Raw genomic sequence first — 19,727 nt, 5'->3', positions numbered from 1 at the left:
TTATAAAGTTAGTACTTTAGATTATTATTTTTTTATGAAATATATTTTAAAGTACTAATTTTAAAATTTTAATAAAGTGGATAATAGGTATTAATATAATATTCAATGTTATTATTATTTTTCACGAAATATATTTTAAAGTAAATTTTTAGGATTTTAATAAAATATTAAATATATTTTTCTTTAAAAAAAATAGATAGACAGATAATGATATGTTTAAAATGTTAAAAAACTATTTAATGATTATTAAATGGACAAGTTATACCAGTACCCAAAAAAAATATGGACAAGTTATACATGTCACCCGATTAATTATATCTATCAATAAATAGAAGTGAATCCTTTAGTCAAGTATTATTCAATGTTAAATATATCATAATCATTATTGTCATTCAATTTTCAATTATTTATGTTATGTGTGGCTCATCAAGGAGAGTATAAGAATGTGTACCTTAGTTGGCTTTTCTCTTTGCAAAATTTACGGTGATCTTCATTCAACTATCACAAATACAATGACAGCAGCATGCATATGAATGCCTCCTAATTTGACTGAATCCTGTTCCTTGAGCCTAACTCCTACATAAAAATATAATTTTCAGAATTGACTTCTTGATCGAGGGTTTGCAACTGCATGATGTATTTGGACATTTTGCCTTCCTGTATATTTATTTCAGTGTAATTTTCATCTGACGTCTGTTTTGGGCTTGGTACCTTTGATCATAATTTAAAAAAAAATGTAATCTTAAAGAAGATTTTTTTTATTAGTCAAACAAATAAACTGCTAGGACTGTGTTAGTAGTTAACTAAATTTAGGTTACAGTTAAATTTAATTTAATGTTAATGTAAAAAAAATATATGCTAATGAGTATATAAGAACGGAGTTAAAAAATTGAAATAAAAATCATCATTGAATAAAATATTTAATATATCTGAAAATTTTACAAAAATTAATTCTTTTTTAAAGGAAAAGTATAATATTTTAATAAATAGATAATTGAATTCTTCTTACAGGTACATATATTATATATATTAATAATGCCCAACTTTTTATAACTATTTAAATATGTTGCATCACAATATAAATATATAGCTTAGCCTCTTACGTCATTGTTAACTTGTTTTTTTTTTTTTTTGACATCATTGTTAACTTGTTAGTATAGCTAATCATTATGTGTACATGTGCATGAACCCTTAATTATATAATGTTATAACTTATAAACTTACAAATAAATTAAATTCAAGTTTCTGTAATAAAATTACCTAAACACTACATTTCAAAAGAATTTATTATAAATTTCTAAATAACTAAAAATATCATTTATGGACAATAATTTTTTGGCTTTAAATATGTTTTCTCGTGTGACTTGGTAACTTGGTATTTTTTTTTCATTTTTCATCTTTATAAGTTTATTTTTAAATTTTAATTCTTATAGGTTAGGTTGGTGTTTTTTTAATTTTGATTCGTGAGTTTTTTTATTTATTTTTAGTCTTTATAAGCTTATATTTTTTCAATTTTAATTAGTCCTTTTAAGATTTTCATTTTTTATATATAGTCTCCATACTTACACCAATAATTTGTTCACTTTCTTAGTTCTCACTTCCTTGATGGGTATTATAATGCCTGACAATTTTTCAAGTGAACCCAGAGTGTTTTCTAACAATTCCAAATGTTTTGCATCAGTTAAACACCTTTAGGTAACCTTTTATTCTTTTTTTTTTTCCTTAAGCTTTTTTTCTATTGCCTCATTTTTTACAAATTTTGTCTTGTACTTTGGTAGAAAATGAGGCAATAGAAATCCAACTGTCCTAGTGAACGAAAGCCCTCGATCACCCAACATATCACTTTATTTGTGGTTGTTATGCCCTTGTGTAATTACAAAAGAGGGTGATATCCCCAACAAAACAATTGAATTGACGTCCTAAAAGGAATCTGGTTTTGAAGGAAATGACCTTAATTAGAAGACAAATATTGCAAGATGATGATGGAGATCCCGGTGTTTGAAAAACAAATAGGGAGCCTTCAAAAGTCCATAAGTAAAGACTCTAGTTAGGAAAGTGCCTTAGAGGTGCCTAAGGTCACTATTGTATCACAAAGGGAATATACGTCTTTCAATTTTTCTAATGATGAATCCTTTGAGCTTATGGACATGACCGAAATGGGGAAGACAAAAATACATGCTTCATCATGCCCCAATACCACAAGGATACGACTTGGGCAGACATAGAAATTCTTCCAATGAGATCAATATATCACAGAGAATGTATGATTTGTTTCTTTAAAAAATTAGTATTTTTTTTAGGCAAAAACAATTTAAAAGACACACATAAAAGTAAAAAAAAAAAAAAACTACTTCTTTTATCTAAAAAAATGTTTTTTAGCAAATAACTTTAAACAAATAAACCCTTTATCACTCTTTCAAGTTTTGGGTAGTATTTATTAACAAAAGGGTAAAACATCATTTAATTATCTGAATATATATGGTGTTTGTTACATTAGTTTCTAAAGGTAATAAAAAAAATTTAAAAATTCCTAAAAGTGCAATGTATCAATTACTTTAGTCTAAATTTTAAAAAGTCTTATGATCTAAGTGATAACCTATATTAAATAAATTTAGGAATTTATTTGACATTTTAAAACATATTTTGAATTTTTTAAATATTTTAAATATTTTTTGGAACCAAGGTAGTATCTAATTATCTTAGGCTTAAATATGGTTTTTTTTGTTGTAAGTTAATGTTTTTTTTTATTTTGGTTTTTGTAAGTTTATTTTTTTAAATTTAGTTTCTATAAATTTATATTTTTTTTAATTTTGATTCAGGTAATATATTTTGATTATTTTTAATTTATATAAATTTATATTTTTCAATTTTAGTTCCTACTAATATTTGCCCAAAAAGAAATATGACGGTGTGGTCAAGCCAAGCTCAAGTGGTCGTAGGTAGAGTTATGAGATGCGCGTGGAGCAAAGTTGTATGTTAAGTACAAACGTTACCGGCCACCGCCTAAACCCGTCCTTTCTTTCCGTATGAACCGTACAGATAAGACTGCAGTACGATTCATCAAATTTCTGACTCTATCCACTGCATCCTCTATCATCTATACCCCTACACGTGTACCTCTTTCATTGGCTTTCACGAAAAAGTTTCAACCATTCACATTATTTCTTATGTTGCCTAGTCTTTTTTTGTTAAGTTTGTTTCATCAAAATCAAATTGCTCATTTTATATCACTTTCTTCAACTTTATTTCTGAAATATTATTATTTTAATTACTTTCAATGAAATTAATATCTTTTTTGGGGCACATCAAATTATAATATCTGTACAGCTTTACTAGCCTTATTCTCTTAATGGTTTTTATTTTTAATAATAAATGGTATTCAGTATTCTAAAAGTGTGCTTTCTTTTGATATTTTCTTTTCTCTTTAATTCAATTTTCAATAATTTTCTTATTTTTTCTGCTACTCAATCAAACAGATTCTAAATGTAATAAGAATAAACTTTCAACGAGTAATGATATTTTGTATATCTGAACAAATAATAATTTAATTAAACATAATTGTCTATTTTTCATCCTGAATTTTTTTAGAATTTTCTTAAATGTTTTTTTAAAAACATTAGATAACAAGTATTTTGTTAAAATTTCATCAACAGATATTTTAACTATAATAATTAATTTTAAAAAATAATTTATCATCTTTATTTATTTAATTCTCAAAGAGAGAAAGATTGATGAATTTGGTCTTATTTAATCTGATTAAAAATAAAACCTTGATCATTTTTTATCAAATTTATTTCAACCTAAAAATGTATTTAATCTGATTAATACAATTAAATGTTAAAGCTAAAAATAAACCAGATTAAAATATGAATTACAATTAAAGTTTCACACATTTTAAGAATTAAAAACAAATTTGAGCTACAAATTTAAAACCAATCGAATACGTATCCAAATATATTCTTATAAATTGAAAATACACGCTGTCTGTTTTGTTCTCACCAAAATAATTCCAAGTTCGAAAATGAAGCATGGATCAAAGATATTAGGAGGTGTATGGCAAGGATTTGGACATGACCGCATGTTAAAGTTTTAAGGTTCCCTTAAGCATGAGACACGAACGCTACAAAGTAGGGTCCTCACATGAGCATATCCATTCCATTCACACGTACCACCATTCATCGACGATGGTAGGGATCACACGTGTGCAGATTCACACATGTGGGCCCAGGTTGCATTTTGGCCCAATTACCCATCAGTCATGACTCACTAGAGATAGATATTAGTCCATTAGTTTATGCTTTTGAAAAAAAAATGCTTTTTTTATGGTGAAAATACTTGAATTTTTTTCATCCTAATATAATAAATCACACAAAATTTAAATCTTAAATCATTTAATTAAAGCACATAAGTTAATACTACTTATGTCAACTATATTAATTATACCTATTTATACATTAGGTAAATTAGACTCACTTTTTATAAATGTAAATTTTTTTAAGCTTAAATATAATTTTAGTTCTTTTATTTTTTTCAATCCATAATTTTGATCCTTTTATTTTAAAATTGAGATATTTGGTCCTTTAATTTCAAAAAATTCACAATTTTAGTTCTGTTATTTTAAAATACAGATATTTGGTCTCCATATATTTTTTAAAAATATATAATTTTGATTTCTGTATTTTAAAAAATCTATAATTTTTATTTAATCTTTAATTTTGTCTACATTTTATTTCTTATTTTTGTAATTAATTAAATAATTTTTTGATGATACCTTAAATAAATATGTTAAATTTATGGTTCAATTGATTAAAAGAAAAGAAATAAAACGTAAAAAAAAAAATGACCTAAATTAGAAATTTTCTAAAATACAAGAACTATAAATGTTTCTATTTTTAAACGGGAGGCTTAAAATTGAATATTTTTTTAAATAAGAAAATCAAATGTATCAATTTTAAATGAAGGAACCATAATTACATTTAAGTTTTCTTTATTATAGCATCTATAATGCAAAAAAATTAAATTGGGTCTTTAACTTTGTTTTAATGGGGTCATTTGTTGCCATATAAGATTTAGAAACACTTTATTAATATTTACTCCAGCAATTGAATTTAATTTGAGTTCTTAATTTACTTTTAGTAGATCTTAGTTTATCTCTTAATTCAGACTAGAACCTTCCTTTTAATTTGATTATTTTTAATTATTAGGCAAAATTTGACTGACATTGACTGTAGTTACTTGTATATACAACTTTAAAAATTATATAAAACTCATTTACTCCATTATTTTTTCAAGTCAGTTAACTTCAAGAACTAAAGTAAGCAAGTGCAATTGCTCTTAGTGATGAACAACTGTGATTTTGTGAATGTATCTTTTGAAAATATTTTTCTCCATTCTATAACTGTTTGTGTTATTACCTACAATTAATTTTGAACATTATATTATTAAACATTTTACTTCAAACCAGATGTTTCTGAAACACCTTAATTATAGGTTTTGGGACTTCACGAATTTTTTTCATTCATCTTTTAAAGTTCTAAAGTTGATAATATGAGTATTTAAAAATTAAATTAATTATCAATACCGTCAACCGTTTTGGAGAGAATATGTCCTCAAGAGACTCATTCATACCAAAGTTGACTAATTACATAGTACAATAGTACATATTAATTAATCTTTCTGAAAAAGATTGTATTGTTTTTTAAAAAAAGAAAAAGGACAGCGCAATTTCGGTGCCTTTATTACTCAAAGATAATGTCATTTAACTTCATAGTTTATATCATTCTATATTTAATTATTTTTATTGTTTAGTTATATAGGATTTTTTTAGCACCAACAATCTAATTTTATCATTATTTTCTACAAATGTGAAATGATAGGCTTTTAGGTTACTGATTTTTTTTAGATATCACATGTATTATCTATCCGATACCGTAAGACTAATATGAATGATACAATTGCCATTTTAAATACTTGATATAATGACGTATTCAAAGTTAAAATCATTAATTAAGTTAACTTAAGATATAACAACCCCAGAATATGTGTGAATCCGAGTTGACATAAAAGGAGATCACTCTTATTTATAAAATACAACCAAATCAAAGGTTTGAGTATAATATTATAGGATCAATTGTTCTATTATAATTGGTCTATTATTCTCGATTGATTTACATGAAGGTCCATAATCCCTTAAACATTAAACCTGAAATATACAAACATTTATTATACTACCCATGAACACCTATATTAGGTTTTTATAATATGTATTTTTTGGTTACGTACTAAGGTATAATATGTAATTTTAACTGCTTTAAATTATTTGTATATTATCGCAGACAAGATTTATCATAAAGTGGAGTCTGTAATAGAACAATTGGTTCCCTCCTCGAGTGTTGAACGTCATCATTGTTGTACCCATTGTCTCTTGTTCTTCTCCCTTTCTTTTTCTTCTTCTCTCGATTCAACTAGTTTTCAGTGATGTTACTGAATTCCTATCCATAACACAAAAATATAAAATAGATTTTTAGCATAGTTGGTATAATTCAAACTAGAAATCGAGCAGATTAGCTGTCAAATTCATCCAAGTCAATTCATCACTATAAAATAGATTCGAACAAATCAGTTGAGAAGATATTTTTATTTTAATCATTAAGTTATGAGATAAATAATGAAAGCTCGTATTTTCTATTTTCATTATTCATTTTCTTACCTCATCTTTTATGTTTTATTTTCTGTGATAATAAGAGACCACACAACAATAATTTATTTATTTAAAGTTTAATTTTAATATAGTTTTTTCAGAGATTTTTTTTATAAATATAGTTATCAGACAGAACAAAAAAAAAAACATGTTTTCTTAGCAAATTATACGGACATTAAAGATAACTTTTTATTCTGTGCAAAATAAAATTCAAAATTCAAAATTTTTCTTCTTATACTCTACCTTCCTTTCGAGAAATTATTTCTCTTTAACATGTATATCACCCTCTTCATTTGGTTAACTTGCTTCTGCAGGTTTACTTTCAACCACGTCTTCCTTTCTTACATGGAATTCATTTTGAACGATTTGGCAGTATATGACATTTTCAAGTTCAATCTCTCTCTCTCTCTCTCTCTCTCTCTCTCTCTCTCTATATATATATATATATATATATGTATGTATGTATATATCAGATTAAAATATTTTAACACAAACGTTTAATAAAAATTTACTTTGTTATCATATTAATAAATTGGATTACATGACAAAATAATTTTTTTATTGAATATATGTGTTACTAACATTAAAATAAAACATTCCCTCTGCATAAATATGAATTAATAAAGTATTGATACATATTTAACATATAAATGTGTATGATATTTGTTTGATGATATTTATCGATGCGAAGTTTATAAAAGCAATTTTCATTTCTTTATGCTAAGTTGCAGACTTTTAGGGATATTCTATGTTTGACTATTCTTTGTGATTGTATTAGAATGTTTAGGATCCAACGAAAAATATAATGAACGCATTAATATATTATTATTTTTTTCAAAAGAAGATTCAATCAATCAAATAGTTTAATCTCCCACTAACAATATTAATATATATTGAAAAAACTATGGTGGTTGATATAACTACCATACCTTTATTCCATTTCTGATCCCAACGAACTAGTGGAACCATTAACTTATGTGTCAATTTATAAAGATATTTCCAAAGAGAAAATTATAGTCCCGTGGAATATAAAATTCACGCAAAATTAGTGACTTACATATCATGGAAACAATCAATAGTGAAAAGAAAAACAACGAAAATAAATAATAATAATAATAATAATAATAATAATAATAATTATTATTATTATTATTATTATTATTATTATTATTATTTTTATTATAAGGATTGTGTGAGAATCTTTAATACGAAATCCATTAATACTACTTTATACAAGAAAGAAAATTTCACGTTATTAACAAATTTAAATCTCAAATGAGTAATGAGAATTAAGATATATGAGGTAATTTGATTCAAATTAAAGATAAGTATACTTTCATTCTATTACTTCAGTTTACACATATTCTACTTTTAAAGAAACTAGTATTTTAACTTGTGTAGTGATAAGATACATATTTATGTTTTATATAATTAAAATTTATAATAAATAAATATTTTTGAATATATAAATTGTATTGTAATTAAATTTAAAAATAAAATTAAGTAGTTTATTAAAATAAATAAAAAAATTAAAAAGAATCAAATGTTTAATATATAATATCAGAATGAGATATGTGACTCAATAGGAGTAATAATAATTCGTAAAAATACTTTCGTTCAATATGAATATAGAAATAGATTATTTTGATAAGTATAGTAGGTAAGAGTTAGGATATGCTGTCTGAGGTTTTGTAAGGCAGAAGTTTAATCTAATTCCAAAATTCAAGGCTTGGGTTGACCATTCAAAAGTTGGACTTTTAGATAGACATTTTAAATGAGTTGAAAAAACTTACATATAAGTTAACTAATAGATTTAAATTTAAATGTAGGTTAATATCTATAATATAGTCTCAATATATTATACTAAAATAATAAACTTTTAAAGAATTTGTGTAATATTCTTAAAAATGAATAATTAATTATAAATTCAATTTGTGTTAATTTATCATTTTTTCTCGTTCAGTTTAAAAAATGATCAAAGTAGAGAATATTTAATAGAAATGAAAAAATCATCCCCCCCCCCCCCCCAAAAAAAAAAAAAAAAAGATTCAACTCTTAAATATACCCTTAGATGCTCACTTTCTTTCTTCATGTTCATGATTTTTTAGAATTATTGTTTCTTCTTTTTACTAAAGTCATAAACTTCAACAACGATAGTGCGAATCAAATTGAATTTATCCATGGATATCCTTTAGTATTTGTCTTTAATTTATTCATAACTATCTGCTGGATCATGTACCCTTTTCTAGTTACAATGAATGAGAAAGAAAATGAAAAGTGCAATTGGTTGAACCCAACGTTTTCTTAAAATAACGACTTGCACGTAGTCCCTTTCGGTATATATTAAAAAAGGACAGAAAGCATTACTAGTCAATGCATCAATCTGTTATTGTGATTCAATCCTAGATGCTTGACAACTGAAGCCACACCTACATATATTTTTCATGCCAAGGATATAATAATATTCTTTTAATGGTTCATAAAATTTTAAAAATAAAATTCCTTAACTGCGCGTCTCTGGAAAAAAATTTAATTTTTTTAATTTTTTAAAGAAATTAAAACTCACTGTTTTAATTAATCAAAATGATTCATAAAAATACTACAATTTCAATTCCTTTTCAAATATTCTATCTAAACTAATTATTTTATCATGAATCATTTTAATTTTTTTAAAAAATGAATTTCCCCGCTTAATTACTCCATCTAAACACACTATAAACTAAACAACTAAGCATATGCTTCATATATTAATGATAAAGACTCGATATATATAAACAAATGCATTAAAAAAACGTTTTGTTCAACAATCTATATTGAAATTATTTACAAATATATCCAAAGCATTGAATAGAAGTTTCTAATAAGTGATCGAAGCCGTGTAATAGGTTGGCCCATGGCCCATCTCATCAAATTCACTTCAGCCCGCTTTGACCCAAATCTGCATAAATTTACAAGCTTGTGCACACAAACCCAAAACCATTTTTGATTTCAAGTGGAATCAAGTATAATAAATTGCATTTTTAGACCTTCAAAAATTAGTTTCAGTGTGTAAATTGTGTAGAAAAAACAGATATTTGAAATGGTTGGCAGTGTAGTTAATCAACTATAGAACTTGTCAGGTAACCATGCTTAGACATAGCAAGAAAATCCGTACCTGTGAATACCTGTTCGAATCCATCCCGCCCGACTTTGACGATAATACCCGAGTTGACCGAATATGGATTTGGGTTCGAGTTTTTCCCAATAACGAAAAGTCGGGTACAGGTATGAGTATGAGGTTACTACATCCGCCTGACCCCGAACCCAGACCTGTCCCGCCACTTAAAATTCTAGAATTTGTACATAATTTAATCAAAAGGACTAGAATTTTTATCACTAGTTAATTTTATTTTAGAATTTTTACATAATTTAATATTCTTTTCTTAACGATTTTTGTAGACACAGGCGCTATAATAAATTTATTGATATATAAGTAGTTAAAAATAAATGTTTAACAATCAATTTATTTTTTCTAAAATCAAATTTTTAATATTTTCTTTACAAAAAATATTATTTTTCTAATTTGAATCGAATACGGGGATGGGATAATAAATTTTAACCCGTCGGGTATCGGGTACGGATATGGGGATATGTTGGGGAGTCGGAATCAAGGATTGGGGAGACAATACCCATCCCCTTCTCGCCTCATTGCCATGTCTAAGTCCATGCTCCTTAATCAAGGGTTTGATCTCCAAGTTCATGTGTATAGAAGAATATTTACTTAAAGAAATTAATTTCATAAATAAATCTTAATATACCAAGAAATTAGTCTCTCGCTCTCAGCTAAAAGATATCCTGAGTTCTAAAAAGAAAAGATATTTGAAATTGGTTCAATACATGCTAAATGTACGTTGAAAAATTTCAACAAAATTTGTGAGAGAATTTTCCATTTTTTATAATTTTCTCATTTCTTTTGTTTCGTCTGCAAGAAACGGCTGATGTTCAAAAGGATTTAGTATCGAATTCAATTCTTATGGATTAAAAAAAAATTGTTGGTGTTCGAAAGGATTTAGGGTGCCTTTCAATCAACAGTTTAATTAAACACATTCAATAGGAAAGTTCACTGTGAAACTGAAGTTAAAACAAACTTATGGTAAGCTTATAAGCCACTATAATAAACATAAATCAGATCCATTTAAGCTCTTTCAAATATTCCCTTTTAGAATTTTTAATCTCTTTTCACTACGTCTAGCTATTTGCTTCAGATAAGTCCACACAGAAAAGGAGAACCACGTCATTTCCTTATGAGATTCTAAGTTAAGTTATACATTGTTGGTGCTATCAAATTTGTATAAATCTTCTCAAGACTCGAACAATGCCTAATGCTAAAGATAATCACATAAAAATCACCAAAAAGGAAAGATAATCACACAAAGAACTGTTCTGACATACATGCTATAATATATATGTACTTTACAACTATTGTAAGATAAACCCGTGGTTATCTAATCTATACAAGAGGATAGGTATAAAATGTGAATGAAGAACCACAAGAAACAAAACTGATACAAGGTGACAATGAAATGACAACTTTCTTTCCTAGACATGGTATAAACAGCAGATATACAGTTCAATCAAAATGGGCAGAGAAAAATAATGAGCTTGATCAGTGGTTTTGAAGCCAGTCCTGGATTGCAGAGCGAAGAGCGCGGTTGGGAACAAGATTGTGATGTGCAAGCTTACTGTTAGTCATTGGTGAATTGTCATGACCACCATCAAGCCATCCTCGTATAGCCTCAGCTTCATATGTAAAACCATCTGCAGCTACATGTGGATCTCTCATAACTTCCTGCAAAGTAGGAACATAACCAGGGAGAATTTTCTTAGATAGCAGCTTTATATTCAAAGCATTCCACTGATTGGAAAATATTTTGCAAGTGAAGAAAATAAAGATATAAAAAAGGGGATTTGGCTACTCGAAAGTAAGCAACTTGCTTTAGAAGAGCCAAATCCTAAAAAAGGGCAACTCTGTGCACCAAGATTTAGAGAAGCCGTTTCCCGCATTTGAACCCATGACATCCAGGTCGAAAGGCAAGTATAAAAATAAAGATATAGAATAAAATAAAATTAAAAAAAAAAAAACACTAGGAACATGCAAGTATGAAATTTTGATCAACTTCAAAATGAAATAGATGAGAATTAGGATAGGTTTCATTTGCTTGTACAAGTGTTCATTGGAGTGGATATTCTAGAACAGCATGAGGACATAACTTTTTAGAAGTGCTGACTGCTGAAAAAACAGAGGTTGACAAAGCTATTTACCTGGAAGATTGGACAAATAAAATATGAAGGAGGTTGTAAAAGCCCTTCAGAACTTAATCCAAAGGAGTTTGCACCTCCAGAAGAAACCCTCATTGCATCAAGTACCCTCCAGACATCTGAATAAAGATCCGGTCGGCTCTTTCTATTCATATCACAACACCTCAAAGCCAAGCGAGCCAACTGTTCAGCCTGCACAAATGGCCAGTCTCCAGCCAAAGGATCCAATAGGGATTTCAACTTTCCAGTGTCTAATGCATATTTCACTTCCTTTGTTATTCCCAATGCTGGTCTCCCAGTCAACAATCTCAACAATATGATTCCAAATGAATAAACATCTGACTTTGGAGTAAGTTCCCCTGAGGCAAGGAATTCAGGATCCATGTAGACAAAAGTTCCCTTTGGGTCAGTTCTCCAAAACTCTGTAGTATTGCTACTGGAACTCTCGCAGTTTGATAATATTCGACAGATTCCAAAGTCACTAAGCTTGCTAATAAGGTTTGCATCAAGGAGAATGTTGGAGGGTTTTAAGTCACCATGCACTACGCTGTGAGGTTTACTGGAATGAAGAAAGATGAGAGCGGAGCATAGTTCAGCAGCAATGCGAATTCGAGCTTGCCATGACAACGGAGGGGTGTTATTCTTGCAGGCAAGACGATCTTCAAGGCTTCCATTGGGTAAATACTCATAGACAAGAGCCCATGAATCTGGACAGGCCCCTATGAGTGTGATAAGATTAGGATGCCTAAGCTTGCTCAACACATCAACCTGGTACAAAACCAAAAGTGGGGTCAAAATAAATATCCTTTTTACAACAATTCTGGATGGATCCTCTTCCCCTTCATTCACACCTTTAGAGACAAGGTTGATAATATATTATACCAAGGACCAACAAACACAAGTTTTTTTAAAAAAATATTCAAAACATGGGAGTTTGGATTTTAGGAGAAATTAAAGACACTTTTTAAAATTGTTGCTGCTAAGTGCTAACTCTTGTCACAGTTTTCTTTTCTTTTTTTTTTCTCATATTGATTATTTATAACACAATCTGCAAGTTACAAGAAAGATCAGTTAAGGCCAAATTTATTTTATTCTTGGACATCTAACAACTTTCACATAAGATTTATCAAATGATAAGTGCTACATCCTACATGCCCAAAAATTATTTTTGATCAAAATAAGATGATGCTTAAACTATCACATAAAAGTCAAACCATCTCACCTCCTGTTGAAACTCCAAGGGTCCTTGCATGCTGTCAGAGTTCAACATTTTTATAGCCACCTCAGTGTGTCGCAAGACACCTTTAAATATACTTCCATATCCACCTTCTCCAATCTTTGAGGATGGATTGAAGTTACTAGTTGCTTCTTTAATCTCTGAAAAAGAGAATTCTGAGAACAATTGAGGCACATTGGTGCCTGAGGCCTCTCCTTGTTTTTTCCTCAACTCTTCAGCCTCTCTCAATGCATTATCGCGCTGCATCTGCAATTCATCTCGTTCATTCTTGTAGCTTTGTAACAGATCCACAGCAGATAAAATCTTCTGCTCCAACTCCTTTACCATAAGTTCAGATGATGCAATTTGACTCTCTAGTGATTCCTTCTGATCAAGAGCAAGGCAGAGTTCTTCCTTAACTTTGTCTCTCAAGCTCTTCATACTCTCAAGTTCTTCCTTTTCTTTCCTAAGTTTTTCCTCTGTCATTTTTCTCAGGTTCAACTCCTCTGTATATAAACTTTCAGAAGCTTTAACCTGTAAATTGGGCAGTTCAAACATTGAAAAGGATTAGAAGTGGTATCAAGCTGCAATATCAGCCTATTACTAGATAATACAACTTAAAATGATTCCTATTGTTATTTGTTAGAACCCAGATTAGAAAATAGAAGACAGAAAAGAAAGATCGTATTTCTTGATTGCAAAATAACAGGGATGTTAGGAACCTAGATTAGAAAATAGAAGAAAAAGAAAGATTGTATTTCTTGATTGCAAAGTATCAGGGGATAGGAGGGATAACTCTCCTCCAAGGGTTTTCCCTTCACCAAGGATATATCTCCTTTCACAAGGAGCTAATGCTCATATTACAAATGATACAAATCTGAATGAATTCCCTACCCTTCGGTCCTAATTATTTATGTCATTATTCACTGTAACTAACTAATATTCTAACTATCCTAACTAACTCTTCCTTCCCCAATGTCCCAACACCTTTAGCGTTGGTTAAGGTTGATTCATACATTCAAAAATACTTTCCCACTCAGTAGGAATTTAAACTAGAAAACTGGATACAAACAATGAACTATTGACAATTCACATCATAAACATGATCATCTACATATTGAAGAAGTAATATAATCAGTCAACAACCAAACAGTTACCTTGCGTATAGCTTCAAAGGCATCTTTTTCAGCTTTCCTACGCCTTACAGTTTCTTGGTATGCATTTAGCGTAGCATTCTCAGCCTCAGCTCTAGCCTGCTCAAGTTGTTCGTAGATAGTATCATCCATTCCACCATCCTGCAAGTGTTCAATCAAATTATTTTAAAACATCTACATAAAGCTTGGGAATTAAATTCTATTCATCATTGCAAATTTAGAAAGTCAAAATGTCTCTCATCAATTGCAAACTTCACCACACAAAAATATGCACACACTCCATAACAAACACAAATATTACTGAAGAGAAAAGAATATTTATGTGTACCAGTGTACTAGGAGGAGATGAATAATGAAGATCCTCTATAATCCGGCGACTCAAAGTCAACTCCAATGCATTCTCACTGCTTTCATTAATCAAACTTGGGGTGAATGCTAGTTCAACTGCACTGTCAGAGCATGTTGACAATCCCGAAGGACTCATCCTTGACAGCCTATCTGATTCATCAGAACTTACTTCGGTACCCATCCTGTCATGTGGAGTTGAAAACCCTTCAGTGTCTTCTGGAGAAGAAACAGTCATAAAGCTTGCTCCATGCCCATCATTGGCAGACCTTACTCTGCGAAATAACTCTAGAGCAGGATTGGTCAGATTTGCTCGGCGATCTTGACCAAGTGTTACAGACTGAGATCTCAAAGATCTCACAGAGTTTGGCACTTGCTGCACCAAAGGAGATGTGACATCTGCATTACCTTCATTGGAACTGCGATCCCTGTGTAAATATTGCACTTACATCAGTAATTCAATACCCAAAATCCAAGCGCAAAGACACTCTGGCAGAGATAACTTCAACAGAATAATATCATATATGTTGTTAGTTAAATCAAGAGACAAGCTATTTGGAATTATGAATTAGAGCTAAGTAACTTGAAAAAGGTCATTAAGAATTGAATATTATTTTCTGATAATGAGTACAAGGTGACTACACATACACATATCTAGGGAGACTAATCCTGATATTTACAGGCTATAATCTTGTTGTCCTTAATTACAATTAAAAAAGGAAGGTAAATTACAGGGTAAGCAAATTTATGACAGCTCCAAAGGTTGTGGCCTTGTGGGTGGACTAGATGGTCACAACAGAGAGAGGGGAACCAAACAAACAAAATGAGAATGGTTCAATGTGGAATGGCGGCCAAGGTGGTAATCTGTGGTGGTGGGGAACTTTGGAGATCTGGTTGAGCTGGGCCAGATGAACCTCCTGGTAGGCCTTTCTGGTTGAAAAGAAGCTGGCAGCAGCAGCAAACAGTGGGGCAATGAGGTTCTGATGTGCAATGAAAGCATTGGAACTAAGTCTTGAGTGCAATGAAGGCACTATATACTGAATAGAAGAGATAAAGTCAGCCACAATGAAGACAGCTAGGGTTTGAATATGGACGCAGGGCTCCCAAGAATGGAAGCTCTAATACTAATACCATTGAAAAAGGAGATTTGAGACGGGATATTATTTTCTGATGATGAGTACAAGGTGTCTGCATGTATGTATAGGGAGACTCATCCAAATATTTACAGGCTATAGTCTTGCTGTCATAATTAGAGTTAAAAAAAAGAAACTAAATTACGGGGAAATAAATCTGCACAAATAAAAACTGAAATAATGAAATAAGAAAAAAAATTATGTGCTTCAACATAGTATTCCTAGGCAACTATAAACATTCCTTCTTAATTACATTTATCTTCCACAAGACACTGCATCCCTGGATATCAAAAGCATCTTTTAGGAGGCCTAGTACCTTGTGTGTATTAGGCGCCCTTTGCAGACAAACTGTATATGACAAGAAGCTGGAGCTTGTTTACACACAGAGATGGCTTTCTTGGATTTGAGGTCCATCATTCTTCTGCAATATCATGCAAGTGAGCTCATTGAAAACACATTATTGATTTCACCATAATGGATATAAAAATTGGGAATTTATCGAACTATAATTAGTTGACCATTAGAACATGTGAAAGAAAGCATAGTTTCTGCTAAAGTACAAGTGGATATGGATTAGGATTAGGATTGGGAGTGGAACATGATTGCTCCATACATCCATAACACCCTTATGGGCAAATAGAATCAAAGTGGAGAGATATAGATCCAGCTAGATGGCTAAGAAAGTCACTGAACTCATTATTGAAAACAGAAAAACTATATCATGCTTTACTGAGAAGTTTCAAGCCTAGAAACTAGAAAGTACAACTATTTGCATGGTGTGTCCACAGATACAGCAATTTATTTATCCTATTCCTCACAAAATACTAATACCATCTTTAGTACTTTTTACAATATCATCATCAAATTTCCTGTAAAAGTGAACTGAACAATAATGTGGTTGGGGAGTTATTTGGCTTCTTACCTATTATAGTACTTATCAGATGCTGCTCCCATAACAAGCTTTTGGATGCCATGCTGGGAGATGAGTTCTAAAATTCCTTTTTCAATGCTATCCATTTCAATATGCAGTTTCTCTGCTCTCACCTGTATCAGAAAGTAATTAGTGCAAAATTAAATATCTTTCTAAATGCATATACATATATTACAATAGTTACCCCCATCCGTTGACAAATACGAAGATAGTCATCCAGAATCCTATGCATGCCTTGCCTTTCTTCTTCCCAGTATGCTTGAACCTGCTCCTCTTTTAGTGCACTTGCAGGGAATTTACCTCCCACTATAAACAAGAAAAAGGAAGTTTAGGATCATAATTAGATAATGAAAATTGCACAAATGACAAAGACAGCACACCAGAGAGAATTTCCAATAGTTACTAAACATTACAGTTAAATTTGTTCCCTAAAGTTAACTACTTTAGCAATAAATTTGTTTCCTAAAATTTGACAATTACCACCCAACAGCACCATAAAGTTTAAATATTGAAATTCAAAGGACACCAATATATGAACCTTACAACTAGATTTCTGAAGTAGGCCTGATTATCTCATGAGCCTTATTTGGTTCTAATTTCAAATCACCTGAAATTTTCTAATCAGCAATTGTGAGTGCCCTTTAAAGTGCACCTACTGATTTTGGAGAAGTCAAATCCATTATATACCAAACAGTTACACTGACCCCAAGTTGAGTCAGTTTAGCTGATGGAAAATTTCATGATAAAGAATATAGCAATTCAAGATATGAAAGAACAAATACACATAGAAAAGCATAGTATATACATACGTAGGGGGACCATTGTTGCACGAACATGCACATAAAGAATGCAAATTCTCTTTCCTCCGGAGTTTTGTATTGCCCATATCAGATTTAATCTGCTCTCCTTCACCTCTTTTGTCACAGCAACATAGATTGGCTGATCAACCACACTTGGATTAGGCTCTTCCAAAAATTTTCCACCAGCATCAGAAAGTGACCTCACTGAACCCATCCTTTGTGTTGTTGCAGGCATAGGACTCACCACAGCCATCTGATGCAAGATTATTGAATCACCAAACAAAAATAAAAGAACTCAACTTTCTTTCTCTCTCTCTCTCTCTCTCTCTCTCTCTCTCTCTCTCAACAATTGGTAATTATCTCTACATAATACGCATACACCCCAATCCCAACTACTATCAAAACCACAAATTAATTATCAACAACTACTCTCTTTTTCTCTCTGCCAATAAAAAAAAGTTCAACTTTCTCTCCAACAATTGGTAATTATCTCTATACTCCCCACTACTATCAAACCCAGAAATTAATCATCAAAATCTCTCAAACACACCAGAAATTCTTTATCCGAAACTCAGAAAACCCAACAAAAATTGAAAATTTCTCAGTCTGCAATTGAAAATTGAAAATTTGCAAATAGGGTGCCCAAGAAAACTTTCACCCAAAAAGCAAAGACAAAAAAAAAAAAAAAGACCTAACCTTACCTTAAACCGTTGTCTCTATCTCCAACTCACTTCACAAATTCACACACACACGCGCGCGCGCGCGACACACAACACAAAGAAAGTGTGATGTGAAAAAACCAAGCCATTAGAATGGTAAAAAGGAGAAGGGTTTGACGGTGGTAGCGTGCCTCTTGCTTAGATATTATATGAGCGCATGAAAAGAACAACCTTGTCTTACGCTCAAATCATTGTAGCGTACAAAAAGATGAAGCTCTCAATTTTAATAAACAAAAGCTGCAAGAATGAATAGAGAAGGTGAATTCATTGCAGGCTGTTGACTTTTATATTGTTTATGTAGGGAATTTATAATTATGTTATGATATAATTGATAAATTATTTATGTAATTATAGATATAATTATTTTAACATAGGTTATAGTGAGTTTTAATATTTTGAAGGATTAGTTTTTAGATGAGAGTCAAAAGATACTTAGTTTAAAATAAACAACAAGACAAATAAAAAAAAATTAACATAAATTTGATAATTAAATAAGAAAAAAAATCTAAGAATAAAATAGAAAGTATATTTGTATCAAAGAAAAAATATAATAATTTAAGCACATAACACGAGCAAGGTTTATCTGTTTGTAATAAAAAAAATTTGAAAATAGTTATAATGAGCAAGTATAATTGTTTATTAAGTTTATGAGGAACATTTCCTTTTAAAATTTTCGTAAAGATATTTGTGTTTTTTTTTCAGGTAGAGATCATTTTATTTGGTATATGTAGGGAAAAAAATTAAAACATATTGAAATTCTCCTTTAAAAAGAGATTCATGCACGTATCGATTGAATCAATCAAGCATTAATTTTACGATTAACTAATATAATGACCAGTGTGATGCACATGCTGACATGCTTATTTTGTTAGATGTAAATAGTAATGTTTTCTTCTTTAAAAAAATAAAAATATTTTATTAGAAAAAAATAGTTATATTTTACGATTTAATCAACCATTTATTAATTTTACGATTAATTTCAAGTGTGTAAAAAATATACAAGTGATGTGATATTTAATTTTATAAGAAATTAGGAAAGTGTAATTGTTGTTTAGCAAATTTTTACGTTATAAATCTGTGTTAGGTAACTTTTTTCTTAAAAATAATTTTTTAAAAAAACTGTAAAATATAGATAATTTTTTTATTTTGCAACTCCAAGTTCATATGTGAGCATACATATACATTAACAAAACATATTAAATTATCATTAAGTATAAGTATATATCATGCAATAATCAAATGATTAGATACAAATTTTTAATATGTTAAAATTAAAATTAAATTATTTGAATAAATTTAAATTCAATCCTTAACAAAAATAATTTTTAATCATATTTTATTTAGATTCTAATTGAACTCTGAATTACTTAGAATTTTTTTTTAATGAATCGAAGGATTAAGATAAAAAAAATATTATACATTCAACAAGTT

At 29.7% G+C, this 19,727-nt stretch overlaps 1 protein-coding gene across 4 annotated transcripts; it reads right to left on the bottom strand.

Annotated features, from left to right (window-relative positions):
• Window positions 1-11,102: 11,102 nt before the first annotated feature.
• On the bottom strand, window positions 11,103-18,555 carry LOC100807515 (U-box domain-containing protein 33). Of its 4 annotated transcripts, none has more exons than XM_003552348.5 (10): window positions 18,274-18,554; window positions 17,587-17,830; window positions 16,962-17,083; window positions 16,769-16,890; window positions 16,163-16,267; window positions 14,697-15,141; window positions 14,372-14,509; window positions 13,221-13,748; window positions 12,002-12,766; window positions 11,103-11,528 (listed from the first exon to the last, which is right to left on the bottom strand). In XM_003552348.5, exons 2-10 carry the CDS (start codon window positions 17,828-17,830, stop codon window positions 11,346-11,348), a joined length of 2,652 nt encoding a protein of 883 aa, XP_003552396.1. In that variant the 5' UTR covers window positions 18,274-18,554; the 3' UTR covers window positions 11,103-11,345. The 4 variants fall into 4 exon arrangements, with proteins under 4 accessions (XP_003552396.1, XP_014625958.1, XP_014625959.1 ...); XM_014770472.3 differs by having other exon boundaries at window positions 18,279-18,554; XM_014770473.3 differs by lacking the exon at window positions 16,163-16,267 and having other exon boundaries at window positions 18,279-18,555.
• Between the last annotated feature and the right edge of the window lie 1,172 nt (window positions 18,556-19,727).

Source organism: Glycine max, chromosome 18 (genome assembly GCF_000004515.6).
Source record: "Glycine max cultivar Williams 82 chromosome 18, Glycine_max_v4.0, whole genome shotgun sequence".
Taxonomy (NCBI): Eukaryota; Viridiplantae; Streptophyta; class Magnoliopsida; order Fabales; family Fabaceae; genus Glycine; species Glycine max.
This window is presented reverse-complemented; position numbering and strand designations above follow the sequence as displayed.

Bases quoted from the DNA above. Each gene is read 5' to 3' on its own strand.
- LOC100807515 (XM_003552348.5), bottom strand. From the start codon at position 17,830: ATGGCTGTGGTGAGTCCTATGCCTGCAACAACACAAAGGATGGGTTCA. The intron at 16,891-16,961 runs GTAACTATTGTA...TTTCTGATACAG, and splicing joins GTATTTGTCAACGGATGGGG to GTGAGAGCAGAGAAACTGCA. The intron at 15,142-16,162 runs GTACTAGGCCTC...ATATTTACACAG, and splicing joins GGGCGCCTAATACACACAAG to GGATCGCAGTTCCAATGAAG.